Below are 13616 nucleotides of genomic sequence, written 5' to 3' on the forward strand. Positions count from 1 at the left end.
TGACCTCGTGGTCCGCCCGCCTCAGCCTCCCAAAGTGCTGGGATTACAGGCGTGAGCCACCGCGCCCGCCCACTTCTTCCCTTATACGCAGCTGGTGGGTTCCCTGGTAGTCTTTCTTAGGGACAGTCCTAAGCTCTGTCCCCAGGTTTTCCTCTTGGGCCGCACGGTCCCCACCCTTTAACAGCTGTCTGTTGCCCCCCTTTCTGGCCGGCCGTCTTTCCCTTTTTCCTAAGAGGGACCCTCTCCTCCCCCGACCACACCCTTTATGGTACCTCCCTCTTGAAGATTATAGTTTTCTGGGGAAAGAAGAAAAACTTAAGTGATTTGGAGGAGGGGAGGGAGCAAGCAGCAAGCAGGGTTTTAGTGAGTCTAGTTTTGGCTTATTGCTAAGAATAGCAAATGCCCCAAAAGAACTTGGGAAAACAAGGGCGGTGGATGTATTCAATATGTCCACTATTTAAGATTGTTTCATTCCTCTCTTGGTCCCATCCTTGACCGTCCCCACCTTGGTATCTGTTACAGGCATCAGAACACACCAAGATGGCCGTGACCTAAGACCCTCAGGAAGCCCCGGGGTCATGGCCCAGAAGCACCCCGGAGAAAGAGGGTTGTGCAGAGCCCACCACAATAGTGGTGCCTCCCTCAGGACTTTAGGACCCTCCGTGGACCCTGAAATACCTTCATTCTCAGGACTCAGGGACTACGCAGGGACTGCTCCTAATGGTACCCACTGCCTCACAGAGCACTCTGGTCCTAAGTACACACAGCACCCAAACCCAGCCCACTGGTCGGACCCAAGCCATGGCCCCCCAAGGGGTCCAGGACCACCTAGAGAGGCAGAAGACCCTGATCAGAGTGAGGCATCTTCAGAAGAAGAGTCAGGAGTGGACCAGGAACTCTCAAAAGAAAACGAGGCTGTGTACCAGGAGGATGGGAACCCTTCTTTTCTTTCCATTCCATCTGCTTGCAACTGCCAGGGAACCCCTGGAATTCCAGAAGGGCCTTACTCTGAGGGAGAAGATGGCTCTTCTAGCAACTTTTGCCACCAATGTACCTCTCCATCCTTCGGGGAAGATGAAGAGTTGGAAGAGGAATATGATGATGAGGAATCTCTTAAGTTCCCCAATTATTTTTCACATGTGTCCAGCGGAAAGAAACCTCCACCCCGGAGACAGCGACACCGCTTTCCAGCGAAGGAGGATAGTCGGGAGGGTCTACGTAGGGATCCCAGGTCCCCTGGTCGACATCGGCTGGGCCGGAAACGAAGTCAGACAGAGAAGCGCAGAGGCCTGGGATTGTGGGGAGCAGAGGAACTATGTCAACTTGGACAGGCAGGCTTTTGGTGGCTGATTGAATTCCTGGTATTGGTGGGAGAGTACGTAGAAACTTGTGGCCATCTCATCTATGCATGCAGGCAGCTGAAAAGCAGTGATTTGGACCTTTTTCGAGTTTGGGTGGGAGTCTGGACAGGGCGGCTCGGGGGCTGGGCCCAGGTCATGTTTCAGTTTCTAAGCCAGGGGTTCTACTGTGGCTTAAGTCTGTTTACCCGTTTTCTTAGGCTGCTGGGTGCTTTGCTGCTCCTGGCTCTGGCCCTCTTTTTGGGCTTTCTACAGTTGGGCTGGCGGTTTCTGGTGGGACTAGGTGATCGGTTAGGCTGGAGGAATAAGGCCATCTGGCTCTTCTCTTGGCTGGATTCTCCAGCCTTGCAGCGTTGCTTGACTCTGCTGAGAGATAGCAGGCCATGGCAGCAGCTGGTAAGAACAGTTCAGTGGGGCTGGCTGGAGTTGCCCTGGGTCAAGCAGAGTACTAACAGGCAAGGGAATGCATCTGTAGCTAGTGGGCGCTACTGTCAGCCTGAAGAGGAAGTGGCTCGACTCTTGACCATGGCTGGGGTTCCTGAGGATGAGCTAAACCCTTTCCATGTACTGGGGGTTGAGGCCACAGCATCAGATGTTGAACTGAAGAAGGCCTATAGACAGCTGGCAGTGATGGTGAGTACCCTTCTGTTTCTTGTTCCTCTTTTGTTCCCTTATTTTCTATTCCAATTTTAGAGAGAGTAGAATAAAAGGCAGGCAGAGAGGAAAGTTAATGGGAAGGTGAAGGTTAACATATTCTTAGGAAAGAGTCATAAAGACTTTTTGAGTCAGATGCAGTGGCTTACACCTGTAATCCCAGCACTTTGAGAGGCCGGGCTTGGTGGTGCATGCCTGTAGTCCCAGCTGCTTGGGAGACTGAGGTGGAAGGATCAGTTGAGTCCAGGAGGTTGAGGCTGCAATGAGCCGGAATCATGCTACTGCACCTCCATTCTGGACAGCAAAGCCAGACTGTGTCCCAAAAAAAAAGAAAAAAAANAAAAAAAAAAAAAAAAAAAAAAAAAAAAAAAAAAAAAAAAAAAAAAAAAAAAAAAAAAAAAAAAAAAAAAAAAAAGAGGGGCATTGTCCCTTCTACTATGGGTTCTGATCTTCCCTCCATTTTGTTTCCTGTCATGAGCTATAGTTTTTTGAACCTGGTACATTAGGCAGTGTAGAAGTCACTCACCTGGAATATCTAGAATGGAAAAAAGACCTATTCAGAGAGCACCTCAGTTGCTCTTCCCTGAACCAATGAGGGTTTTTTTTTTTTTTTTTTTAAACATGGGGTAACTCAACTATTTCTCCCAGAGAAGCAAATAAGGACCTAGTGCGGGAGGGTCAGGGAGTGCATGTAAGTATTTTAGCACCAGGTAGGAGAAAACCGGCTGTTTCAGGATCAGCAACTCAGAATAGAAGAGAGAAGGAAAATGGAACATAAATCATAGGTGTATGTATATATATGTCATACATGAAAATATGGTTGCTTTTAATGATAAGAGGGTGTGCCGATGGGAGTTGTGATGCACCATATGCTTGAGGAAAATGGTTTAACACAAGCATGCAATTGAATTGCATTAGAAGTAGATATTAGGTTACTATTATTAGCTACCAGATTGTTACTGCTTTTTCTGTATAAATAAAACTATATTATGAATATAAGTGTGTAAATTGGAGGCCTACTTTCACTGGAGTGCATGGAGCTCAGTGTATGGAGCTGGACTAGTAACAACATCACAGTGTGCAAATTACCTCAGTGGCTGCATGACTTTAGGAATGGGCAACTAAAATTTCCATTAATGATTAAAGGTATAGTAAACCACCATGCTTGTAACTCGCCAAAGGACTGAATTAGTTTGGTGGGAAATGTCTACTCCTTTGTAGGTAGCTTGGTATATTCTTTTTTTTTGAGACAGGGTCTCACTCCAGTTCCCCAGGCTAGAGTACACTAGCACGATCTCAGGTGATTCTTCCACCTCAGCTTCCTAAGTAGCTGGGACTACAGGCATGCACCACCACACGAGGCTAATTTTTTGTATTTTTAGTAGACATGGGGTTTCACTATTTGCCTAGCCTGATCTCGAACTCCTGGACTCAAGTAATCCGCCTGCCTCGGCCTTCCAGAGTGCTGGGATTACAGGCATGAGCCACTGCGCCCGGCTTCTGCTGTATTCTTAGAGTGGATAACAATTGTTCACTCTCATTGTTACTAATTCTAATAGTAGAACTGTTTTCTCACTTTCTTTTAGGCAGACATCCTGTTTTGGACAATATTATTCTTTTTTTTTTTTTTTTTTAAGACCGAGTTTTGCTCTTGTGCCAAGGCTGGAGTGCAATGGTGTGATCTGGACTCACCGCAACCTCCGCCTCCTGGGTTCAAGTGATTCTCCTGCCTCAGCCTCCTGAGCAGTTGGGATTACAGGCATGTGCCACTATGCTTGGTTAATTTTGTATTTTTAGTAGAGATGGGGTTTCTCCATGTTGGTCAGGCTGGTCTCCAACTCCTGACCTCAGGTGATCCACCTGCCTTGGCCTCCCAGTGCTGGGATTACAGGTGTGAGCCGCCTTGCCCAGCCTGAGATTATTTTTTTTTAAGACAGAGTCTCGCTCTTTCGCCAGGTGCCAGGCTGGAGTGCAGTGGTGTGATCTCAGCTCACTGCAACCTCCGCCTCCTGGCTTCAAGCAATTCTCCTGCCTCAGCCTCCTGAGTAGCTGGGACTACAGGTGGATGCCTCCACACCCAGCTAATTTTTGTATTTTAGTAGAGACGGAGTTTTACTATGTTGGACAGGATGGTCTCGATCTCTTGACCTCATGATCCACCTGCTTTAGCCTCCCAAAGCGCTGGGATTACAAGTGTGAGCCACTGCACCCGGCCGAGAATATTCTTAACAAAAATTCTCATTTTCTTTTGGAGTAGAGATGTAGTTAAGTTCCCCTACCCTCAAAACATCTATCCCTATACCCCAAATATCTCTCTTGTCCTGGTCCAGAGTGTATCTGGGCTTTTATTGAGCCCCCTCACTGCCTTACTAGGCCCCAGTATGAACATGACTAAAAGGCTGTTCAGTTAGCTTCAGAATGTAGGAAATTTAACAGTATTTAGTTATTTGTCATCAGTCAGGAGACTAGCTTTATCTCTGTATTTTTGAGGAATGGGGATGGGTACAATCAGGAAGCTGTAGGAAGAGAGGATATTATTTGTCTTGGAGAAGAGTATATAAAAAGCCTCCGAGACCATGATATGCCGTTTCGTTTTTGGGACTGAAAGGCAGATCACTGTAGGAAGTTTGGGATATGAGAATTTTCTAGTTATAAAAGAATGAGTTCCAGGCCTGGCGTGATGGCTCATGCCTATAATCCCAGCACTTTGGGAGGCCAAGGTGGGCAGATCACCTGAGGTCAGGAGTTTGAGACCAGCCTGACCAACATGGAGAAACCCCATCTCTACAAAAATACAAAATTTAACAAGTGTGGTGACATGCGCCTGTAATCCCAGCTACTTGGGATGCTGAAGCAGGAGAATTGCTTCAACCTGGGCAGTGGAGGTTACAAGATCATGCCATTGCACTCCAGCCCAGGCAAGAAGAGGGAAACTCCATCTCAAAACAAAAACAAAGAGTTTCAACATATAACATCTTTGGAACTCTTATTTTATGACTGATATATGTGAGTGCCAGAGACCAACTGTCCCTATTCATCTGAGACGGAGGAGTTTCTAGAGGCATGGGACTTTTCAGTGCTAAAACTGGGATAGTCTCAGGCAAACTGGGATGATGAATCCACCCTAGTACCTGATTCTTTGCTACATGCTTCGTATTTATTCTTATTTAATCCTCCCAAAGGTCCATGATAGATATTCAGGCTAGGTACAGTGGCTCATGCCTGTAATCCCAGCACTTTGGGAGGCCGAGGCGGGACGTTCACTTGAGGTTAGAAGTTTGAGACCAGATTGGCCAACTAGGTGAAACCCCATCTCCACTAAAAATACAAAAAAATTAGCTGGGCGTGGTGGCGCACATCTGTAATCCCACCTACTAGAGAGGCTGAGGCAGCAGAATTGCTAAAACCTGGGAGTCAGAGGTTGCAGTGAGCTGAGATCCTGCCACTGCACTCCAGCCCGGGCAACACAGCGAGAGCTTGTCTCAAAAAGAAAAAAAAAAACCCATAGGTATTCAAGGTAATGTAGCTAATTAACAGAGCTGTGAACTGAACCACATCTATCTGCAGAGCCAGAGCAATTAATCATTTACACTAACTCTTCAAAAGGGTGATGAAAGAGAATCCTTTGATATGAGAACAGACTCAACGTGGGGAGAGGGTTGGAATGGATTTGTAATGAAATCTCTCTGTCTTGGTAGGTTCATCCTGACAAAAATCATCATCCCCGGGCTGAGGAGGCCTTCAAGGTTTTGCGAGCGGCTTGGGACATTGTCAGCAATGCTGAAAAGCGAAAGGAATATGAGATGTAAGTTGGAGATGGGAAATTGTCAGATAATGGTAAATGAAAAGTCCTCAGTAGGAGAGGCATCTGGACTTGGGGTTGGAGGCTCTCTGAGGTGGAGAGAACTGAAGTCACTTGTCTTTTTAGCTAGACAGGGGCCTCAAGAGGCCAACTGATGTGTTTCCCTTTGTTCCTCCCCCAATACCTTCTGACTTACAAAGCGTTTCTTCTCTTAGGAAACGAATGGCAGAGAATGAGCTGAGCCGGTCAGTAAATGAGTTTCTGTCCAAGCTGCAAGATGACCTCAAGGAGGCAATGAATACTATGATGTGTAGCCGATGCCAAGGAAAGCATAGGTATAAAATAGGAGGAGAGGGATGGGACAATCACAGCTCAGGCATTAAGTAACCAAAGATCTTCCTAGAATTACATCTGTATCTCATAATTAGTAAAAAGACCCTTAAGTTCCTACCTTTGTCATATTGTCAAGAGACTGACGAATTGAATTAACGCTAAGAAGAAGTAGCTTTAAGATAGAAGGTTGAAGGCCGGGCGCGGTGGCTCAAACCTGTAATCCCAGCACTTTGGGAGGCCGAGGCGGGTGGATCACGAGGTCAAGAGATCGAGACCAACCTGGTCAACATGGTGAAACCCTGTCTCTACTAAAAATACAAAAAATTAGCTGGGCATGGTGGCACGTGCCTGTAATCCTAGCTACTCAGGAGGCTGAGGCAGGAGAATTGCCTGAACCCAGGAGGCGGAGGTTGCGGTGAGCCGAGATCGCGCCATTGCACTCCAGCCTGGGTAACGAGCGAAACTCCGGATCAAAAAAAAAAAAAAAAAAAAAAAAAAAAAAAAAAAAAAAAAAAAAAAAAAAAAAAAAAAAAAGATAGAAGGTTGAAGGCATATGAAATAACTAAGTGGAGGTAATTCGAGTTGTTTGAGCCCTATTTGTGAATAATGATGAGACTACTAGCAATGCTCTAGGTAGGCTTGACAAATTATTAAGCAACTATCCTGTTGTTGGTTGCAGGAGGTTTGAAATGGACCGGGAACCTAAGAGTGCCAGATACTGTGCTAAGTGTAATAGGCTACATCCTGCTGAGGAAGGAGACTTCTGGGCAGAGTCAAGCATGTTGGGTCTCAAGATCACCTACTTTGCAGTGATGGATGGAAAGGTGTATGACATCACAGGTACTCTACTGTCCTCTAGAAATACAGCTTTACTTCCTGATCTTTTATGTGATCTAAACTGCGAAGTTTTGGCTATTTCTCATGTTTATAGAATGGGCTGGATGCCAGCGTGTAGGTATCTCCCCAGATACCCACAGAGTCCCCTATCACATCTCATTTGGTTCTCGGATTCCAGGCACCAGTGGGCGGCAGAGGTAGGTGGTATTTCTATCAATAATTTATCAACTATTTCAGTTTTGAATATGGTTTCAGATGACCTACTTTAGGAAATCTAGGGGCCTTGTTTTCTAGGAAGTTTGGGAACTGATAAGTATATTTAACTTAGGTAACCATGTAACTCCCAACATCTCTTGCCTTATCATTTCTTCTGTTTTATCTCAGAGCTACCCCAGATGCTCCTCCTGCTGATCTCCAGGATTTCTTGAGCCGGATCTTTCAAGTACCCCCAGGGCAGATGCCCAATGGGAACTTCTTTGCAGCTCCTCAGCCTGCCCCTGGAGCCACTGCAGCCTCTAAGCCCAACAGCACAGTACCCAAGGGAGAAGCCAAAACGAAGCGGCGGAAGAAAGTGAGGAGGCCCTTCCAACGCTGATGATACCCCTTCTCTTTCCTCAAATCAACGTCAGGGAGTCAAAAGGATGTATACAGCACAGGATGGAGTTTGATTTGTCCCTCCTCTCCCAGCACCCAGGAACTGAATCTTTTTTTTTTTTGAGATGGAGTCTTGCTTTGTTGCCCAGCTGGAGTGCAGTGGCACAATCTCAGCTCACTGCAACTTCCATCTCCTGGGTTCAAGCAATTGTCCCATCTCAGCCTCCCAAGTAGCTAGGACTATAGGTGCGCACCCCATGCCTGGCCAGGCTAATTTTTTTTCCTGTACTTTTAGTAGAGACAGTGTTTTACCATGTTGCCCAGGCTGGTCTAGAACTCCTGAGCTCAGGTGATCCACCTGTCTTGGCCTCCCAAAGTGCTAGATTACAGGCATGAGCTACCGCGCCCGGCCTGAATCTTGTCTTTTGACAATACCAAAGAAATAGGGGGTAGCTAGAGTAAAGAACCTAGGGCCTGGACCTTGGCTGGACAATGTAACCCTTTTGAGGTGTGGGAACTGGGTATTTCCCTGGGGTCTGTATGCCTTTCTCTTGTCATTTGCTTTTAGAGCACATGACACTTTTTCCTGCCCTTTAAAGGTACAAGTCTATCTTCTTTCCTGACCCATTTCAGGAGGGAGTCCTCTCCTTTTCCCTGATATAATAGTTAAAAGACAGAACAAGAAAGCATATAGCCCTAATGATAGGAGATACATAGAGTTCAGAGAGTGGAAACTGAATTTTCCCTTGACTTTCACTTTGTGGGTAAATCACCCAATTTCAAGCTGTTTTCTGCAAGGATGGCCAAAATTAATCATTTTTAAAAAGTAGATTCATGCCCACTGCCCTTGGATGAGGGGGAAGGATATGGGGGTTCCCAGAAGCCCCCTTGTGATCCAAGGGTTTGTATTTTTTTTTAAGTTTGTTCATATTTGTATGTACATATCTATTTAAAGCCAGGGGATTATCTTTCTATAAATGTATAACTGGCAACCTGTTATCTTCCCTCTTTTTTTTTGCCCATACAGCTGGAGCCCTTTTTCTCATTTGAGAATCTGTTCCCTATTAAGTGTTAAGTTTAGAATGAAGAGCACCTCTTACTGGACCACAGTAGAGGGGATTGGGGAATTGCTTTAAGTTTTTTACATTAGGTCAGTATTCCATCTTCCCCCACCCCTGCCAGCCTTATGAGGACAGTTCTCTACCCTTCCTGCTGATTAAACTGCAGCCATAGCTAAAAAAAATTATTAGAAGAAAAATACGCAGCAAAACAGAGCTGGAAGGTGGTAGGTGTAGAAGATATGGAAAGATGTAATCACCAAACAGGCTGCCCAAATGGCTTCCTGCTATGGAGTAGAGTGATCTGGCCCTTACCTCACCGGGTAAAGAAACTTGCCGCTAGCAGGACTGGGCCTAGGATCCCCATTTGCCAATCTCTTCTTTTCTTGGGAGTCTGGGAAAGGTTGCATAGTTCTCAGGCTTTCAAGATGTAGAAGATGGTATGGAGAAGAGAAAGATTTTTTATAGTCCTCTGTTTCAGTGCCTTCCCCATGCCCATGGAGCTGTCCCAAAACCCATCCCTCAGTATTTATTGATGCCGAAGACACGAACCCCATGGAACTGGGGCAACTTTGGCAGCAGAACACTGAGCAATGAGGCTGTGTTGATGAGGAAGTGTGCAACATCATACTTGGTATAGAAGCTGGCCAGGAGATAGCTGGGGAGAGAAAAAAATAGGGTGAGTGAGGGTAGCCTTCTCTATATGTTTTTTTTTTTTTCTTTTCTTTTCGAGACAGAGTCTCACTCTATCACTCAGTCTGGAGTGCAATGGCACAATCTCAGCTCACTGCAACCTCTGCCTCCCAGGTTCAAGCTATTCTCTTGCCTCAGTCTCCTGAGTAGCTGGGATTACAGGCGCGTGCCACTGCGCCCAGCTAATTTTTGTATTTTTAGTAGAGACGGGGTTTCAACATCTTGGCCAGGCTGGTCTCGAATTCCTGACCTTGTGATCCACCCGCCTTGGCCTATATGTTTTTTTTAAGAGGCAGTTCTCATTATGTTTCCCAGGTTGGAGTGCAGTGGCTATTCATAAATGTGGTAAGTGCAGTACAACCTCAAACTCCTGGGCTTAAACAATCTTTCTGCCATAGCCTCCCAAGTAGTTGGGACTCCAGGCATGCACTGCAGTGCCCTGTTCTTTCTCTTCTATTTAAAATGACCAGTTTTACTGTATGTAGTTCTAAATTATCTAAAAATATTCCAGCTATATCAACAGCATTTACTCTGGGGTTCAGGAGATAGTACCTTTAACTGGAGACTATAAATCAGTTTCTGTTCATTGTTAATGACATGGCAAATGACAGCTGAGGCTATTTCAGTCTGTCTGACTGTTAAGAGTCTTCTTTGCTTCTACTCCCTACAGTGCTTTTGAAGATTATTATCAGTTCTGCCTTTATTTACTTCTTTTGGCAGTGTAAAATCATTTGGTTTTACTTGGCTCTTATCTTAGTCCCTTCATTTTCTTACTACCAAGGAGGCAGCAAGGAATGCTTGATGACAGTATTGTCTTCTACATTTTATTGCTCTCTGTAGGCTTAGAACTAGTATACCATAATTTCTTCAAAGGGTTTTAGATGGGTAGCCTGCTTTTTAACAGCTTCCCTATGGGCCTTTCTGTCTGGCTCTTGGAGCTCTTTCTAACCCAGCATATCCCCATTTCCCTCACAGACTCACAGCACAATAGGAGAGATGCTCAGGAACTTGCGAGAAGAGGTAAACTGGAGCCCATAGTCCATTTGTTCCCAGTGTGTCAGTAGCCGAGCCTTTCCTTGGTCAGGAGTCTCAAAGGGTGTCCCTTTCACCATATGAAGAAAGATATACATAGCCTGGGAACAGGGAGGGTGGTAGTGTGAGGGGCAGAAAGTAGTTCTTCAGTCCAAGAATTATGTTAAGATCCCAAAAGGAAGATACAAATCCCCAAAAAATTGGTAATTTTATTTTGCTTGTGGTTGGGAAACTCTGGGATGGGTACAAGGGCATGGTTTAGAGCTCACCAGGTTGTGGATGACGTTGGTCAGGGTCCAGACAACAGGAATGCTGAAGAAAGGGATGCTGAGTAGAACCACATGTAGCAGTCCTACCAAGATGATGTAGGCCAGCCAGATGCCTCGGCTATTCATCACTCGAGTGTTGGGGTTTACTTCGCTGTGTGCCACCCCCACATTCATCCTAGCCATAATGGGGATCAGGTACGGTCCAACTCAGTTTTTTCTCAGAAACCTTTTTGAGCTTTCTCCCAGCTGTCTCTCAGATTCCCTGAACTCTATTGGGAATGAAGAACTTCCCCATCACGCAGAAAATAAAAACTGAAGACTTGGGGAAAACTTTAAAAGGCAAGAAGAATCCTCACTACATTTTAGAGACATAGTCATTTTTTCACTGATCTTTACGCTTCAACTGTAACATGAAGGTGTATGCGTAGGCTTGGGGCGCTCACTTCAGGGAGCAAGGGAAACAGGAGTATCTCACTTTCCTGAAAAAGTTGACCATGAAGAGGTCACACACACCCAGAATTCCAGGAGAATGTCATGGAATCATCAAAGAACCACTAAGAAGGGATGACAAGAGTAAAGCTCTAGTCCCAACCTTGTTCTCTGGGGCTTGTCCACCCTCTCTCACCTCCGTGGCATGTCAGCAGTCAGCATCCCCATTACTTCTCTCAAGCGTGGGGCACAACAACTTGCCCACGCCTTCTGGATTGGGTTAGGAAGGAACCTGAGCTCAACGTCTCGAGAGATGGAGCCTTAGCTGTGACTCCAGGGGCGGCAGTGATCATCTGAACTCGGCTTTTTAAAATTGTGGTAGCTCTAAAGCTGATGATGTCTGGTTAGGAAGCGGCTCTTGCCCGCCCCAGCCCCCCCGCCAGTTCCTTAAGCCCGCCCCATGCCCTCCCAGCTTCCTCCTCTCACGTTCGTCGGTTTTTTTGAGGGCTCCCTTCAGCATTCGTTTCTCAGCATTTAAGTCACCGCTCCCTCGGCGCTCCTTTCACCTCCCACCATATATTCTTAGCAACCTTTCCAGTCCTCGCAGCCCCTACCTGCCAGCTTCAGATCCCTGTCTGGTTATGAGCAAGGCGCCGGCTACCACACCTGAAGTCTCCAGGAAGTGACTCCTCTCCGTCTGCCCCTTCCCTATTGGAGGAACATAATCAGCGGTGTTACCACCCATTGGTTGGTGGTATGTGATGCCCACGCACAATTGGTTGCCATTTCTGTCGTTCGCAAGATACAGTGCCCGCCCCTCTCTCTGTCCCACCTTTTGAAAGAGGTGGGGAAAGCTGCCGAGAGGCGTAAGAGGGACGTCAGCCATAGACCAATGGGAAGAGCTGATGGTATGTAGTGGGAGCAAGAGTGACAGCGATTGGTCAGCCTTGCATCTCTACGCCTAAGGCGGGAGCTCCTGGAGGCGGAGGCCAAGGGTGGGGGCTTAGTGGAGTGAGGGGTAGCAAGATGGCGACCGAGACGGTGGAGCTCCATAAGCTGAAGGTACCGTTAATTGGGGAAGGGCTGAGTTGGACTTTTCTGGGAACTGAATTCTGCAGAGTGACTTGCGCCTTCTCCTACGTGTTCTCCTTGCAGCCTTTTCAACTTTGTTTCTCGGCTCCCGCCGTAGCTCTTTTGTGCCACCCTTCCACACTACGCCTCCCCTAATTTCCCATTTCTCCTCACGGTTTTACTGCTATATATTTTTTGTTATTTCTGTTCCCTTCGTCGTTGTATCGTCCGTCACCCTTGTCCACCAGGTTGTGTAAGTGCCTTCTACCTGTTATACACCTCGTTGCTCTTCTGGTCTGCATTACGTCAGTTGATCCCTCCTCTTTGCCCCACGTCGGACCCAGGATCCCTTTTTCTTCCCTGGGACGATGTTTCCAGCCTGTCTTCTGAAGCTGAGATTCGCCTATTAGCAGATGGTGGCATTTTTGTGTGTTTCTATTTGAATAGATCCCAGATACTCCCCTTTTCTAGGTGGGATTACGCCCCCAGGCAGAATTTTTAAACCAGGGAAAGGCCTCTCAGAAGATCGGTCTTACCTTAGAAGCCTGGGGTTGAGAGGCCTTGAGATAGATGTACATACACCTCAGATTTAAAAGTTTTCAAGTTCTCTCACGCGGTTCTCCACTTGCCAGCCTTCCTCACACACCATCTCCTACCACCAGAGAGAATTCATACTTGCAGTGTTTGGGAAAAACAATTCCAAGGTTAAGATTATCTCTGTTCCATTTCATATCTCGATGGGCCCTGCATCTCCTGGTGTTACCATTGGGTGACACTGAATCACAGAAGCTATTTTAAATTGTCTTATGAGAATCTTGGTAGTTTTCTCATACTTGGATTATTATTTTCCTGGAAGAGAGAGTATTTATTTAAGGTAGATTGAAAACAACTAAGATAGATTAAAAAAAAGTTAAAAAATGTATTAAAAAGAAGAAAATTTCAAAGAGTATTTTCTTTTAGGATAAACTAATCTTGATTAATTCTCTGTGGTTTCACAGGTAGATTTCCTATTAGATGCTTTGGACAAACCAGGCTGATACAGCTGAAACTGAAAAGTGATCCTTTAAAGCTTGAAGTGTTTTTTTGTTTGTTTTTGTTGTTGTGAAGAAAGCTTAAGGGTAGGGAGAGTACCTTTCTTTAGTCACTTATTAGTTGACCACAACTAGTCTTTCTGTGAAAGCTGATGTTTTTCTTACTCTTGGATTCTATACTCTGTTAGTGGGTTTTTGTGTTATTCTTGAGTTATCGTTAACTTGGTGGTACTGAAATGCATAGACTGTATCAGTGGTCTCCTGATAGTTATTGTGATGAGTAAAAGAAAAATTGAGCAATCATCTCCACTTGGTGTATATATACTGTACTTATAGAAATTGTATGCTTCTGTACCATTATAAAACATAGAAAAGGAATTTTTGAATGAGACAAAAAGGAACTATGCATAGAAGACTTAATATTTTCTTCCTATTTGTCTTTTTTTTTTTTTTTT

General features: G+C 45.7%; 3 protein-coding genes across 6 annotated transcripts in view; 2 read left to right on the plus strand and 1 right to left on the minus strand.

The window, feature by feature from the left end:
• The window catches only part of DNAJC14 (DnaJ heat shock protein family (Hsp40) member C14), a 10269-nt gene extending 1695 nt beyond the window's left edge, over positions 1 to 8574 (plus strand). For all 3 annotated transcript variants that reach the window (XM_017519410.2, XM_017519409.2, XM_017519408.2), the window contains exons 2-7: positions 523 to 1991; positions 5711 to 5817; positions 6030 to 6149; positions 6827 to 6987; positions 7079 to 7181; positions 7369 to 8574. In XM_017519410.2, the coding sequence (XP_017374899.1) occupies positions 579 to 1991; positions 5711 to 5817; positions 6030 to 6149; positions 6827 to 6987; positions 7079 to 7181; positions 7369 to 7579 (2115 nt within the window). In that variant the 5' untranslated portion in view covers positions 523 to 578 and the 3' untranslated portion in view covers positions 7580 to 8574. The remainder of the gene's footprint in view (positions 1 to 522; positions 1992 to 5710; positions 5818 to 6029; positions 6150 to 6826; positions 6988 to 7078; positions 7182 to 7368) is intronic.
• Positions 8575 to 8704: 130 nt separating this feature from the next.
• On the minus strand, positions 8705 to 11781 carry ORMDL2 (ORMDL sphingolipid biosynthesis regulator 2). Its single transcript, XM_017519413.2, has 4 exons — positions 11674 to 11781; positions 10631 to 10805; positions 10311 to 10462; positions 8705 to 9294 (listed from the first exon to the last, which is right to left on the minus strand). Exons 2-4 carry the CDS (start codon positions 10802 to 10804, stop codon positions 9159 to 9161), a joined length of 462 nt encoding a protein of 153 aa, XP_017374902.1. The 5' UTR covers position 10805; positions 11674 to 11781; the 3' UTR covers positions 8705 to 9158.
• A 232-nt stretch (positions 11782 to 12013) lies between these two features.
• Positions 12014 to 13616, plus strand: part of LOC108296815 (SAP domain containing ribonucleoprotein) — a 70980-nt gene continuing 69377 nt past the window's right edge. For both annotated transcript variants that reach the window (XR_005198449.1, XM_017519416.2), the window contains exon 1: positions 12014 to 12121. Coding sequence is in view for 1 of the 2 variants with exons in the window: in XM_017519416.2 (XP_017374905.1) it covers positions 12086 to 12121 (36 nt within the window). In the remaining variant the exon portion in view is untranslated. The remainder of the gene's footprint in view (positions 12122 to 13616) is intronic.

The sequence above is a fragment of the Cebus imitator genome, unplaced genomic scaffold (assembly GCF_001604975.1).
Source record: "Cebus imitator isolate Cc_AM_T3 unplaced genomic scaffold, Cebus_imitator-1.0 Scaffold741, whole genome shotgun sequence".
In the NCBI taxonomy this organism is placed as follows: domain Eukaryota; kingdom Metazoa; phylum Chordata; class Mammalia; order Primates; family Cebidae; genus Cebus; species Cebus imitator.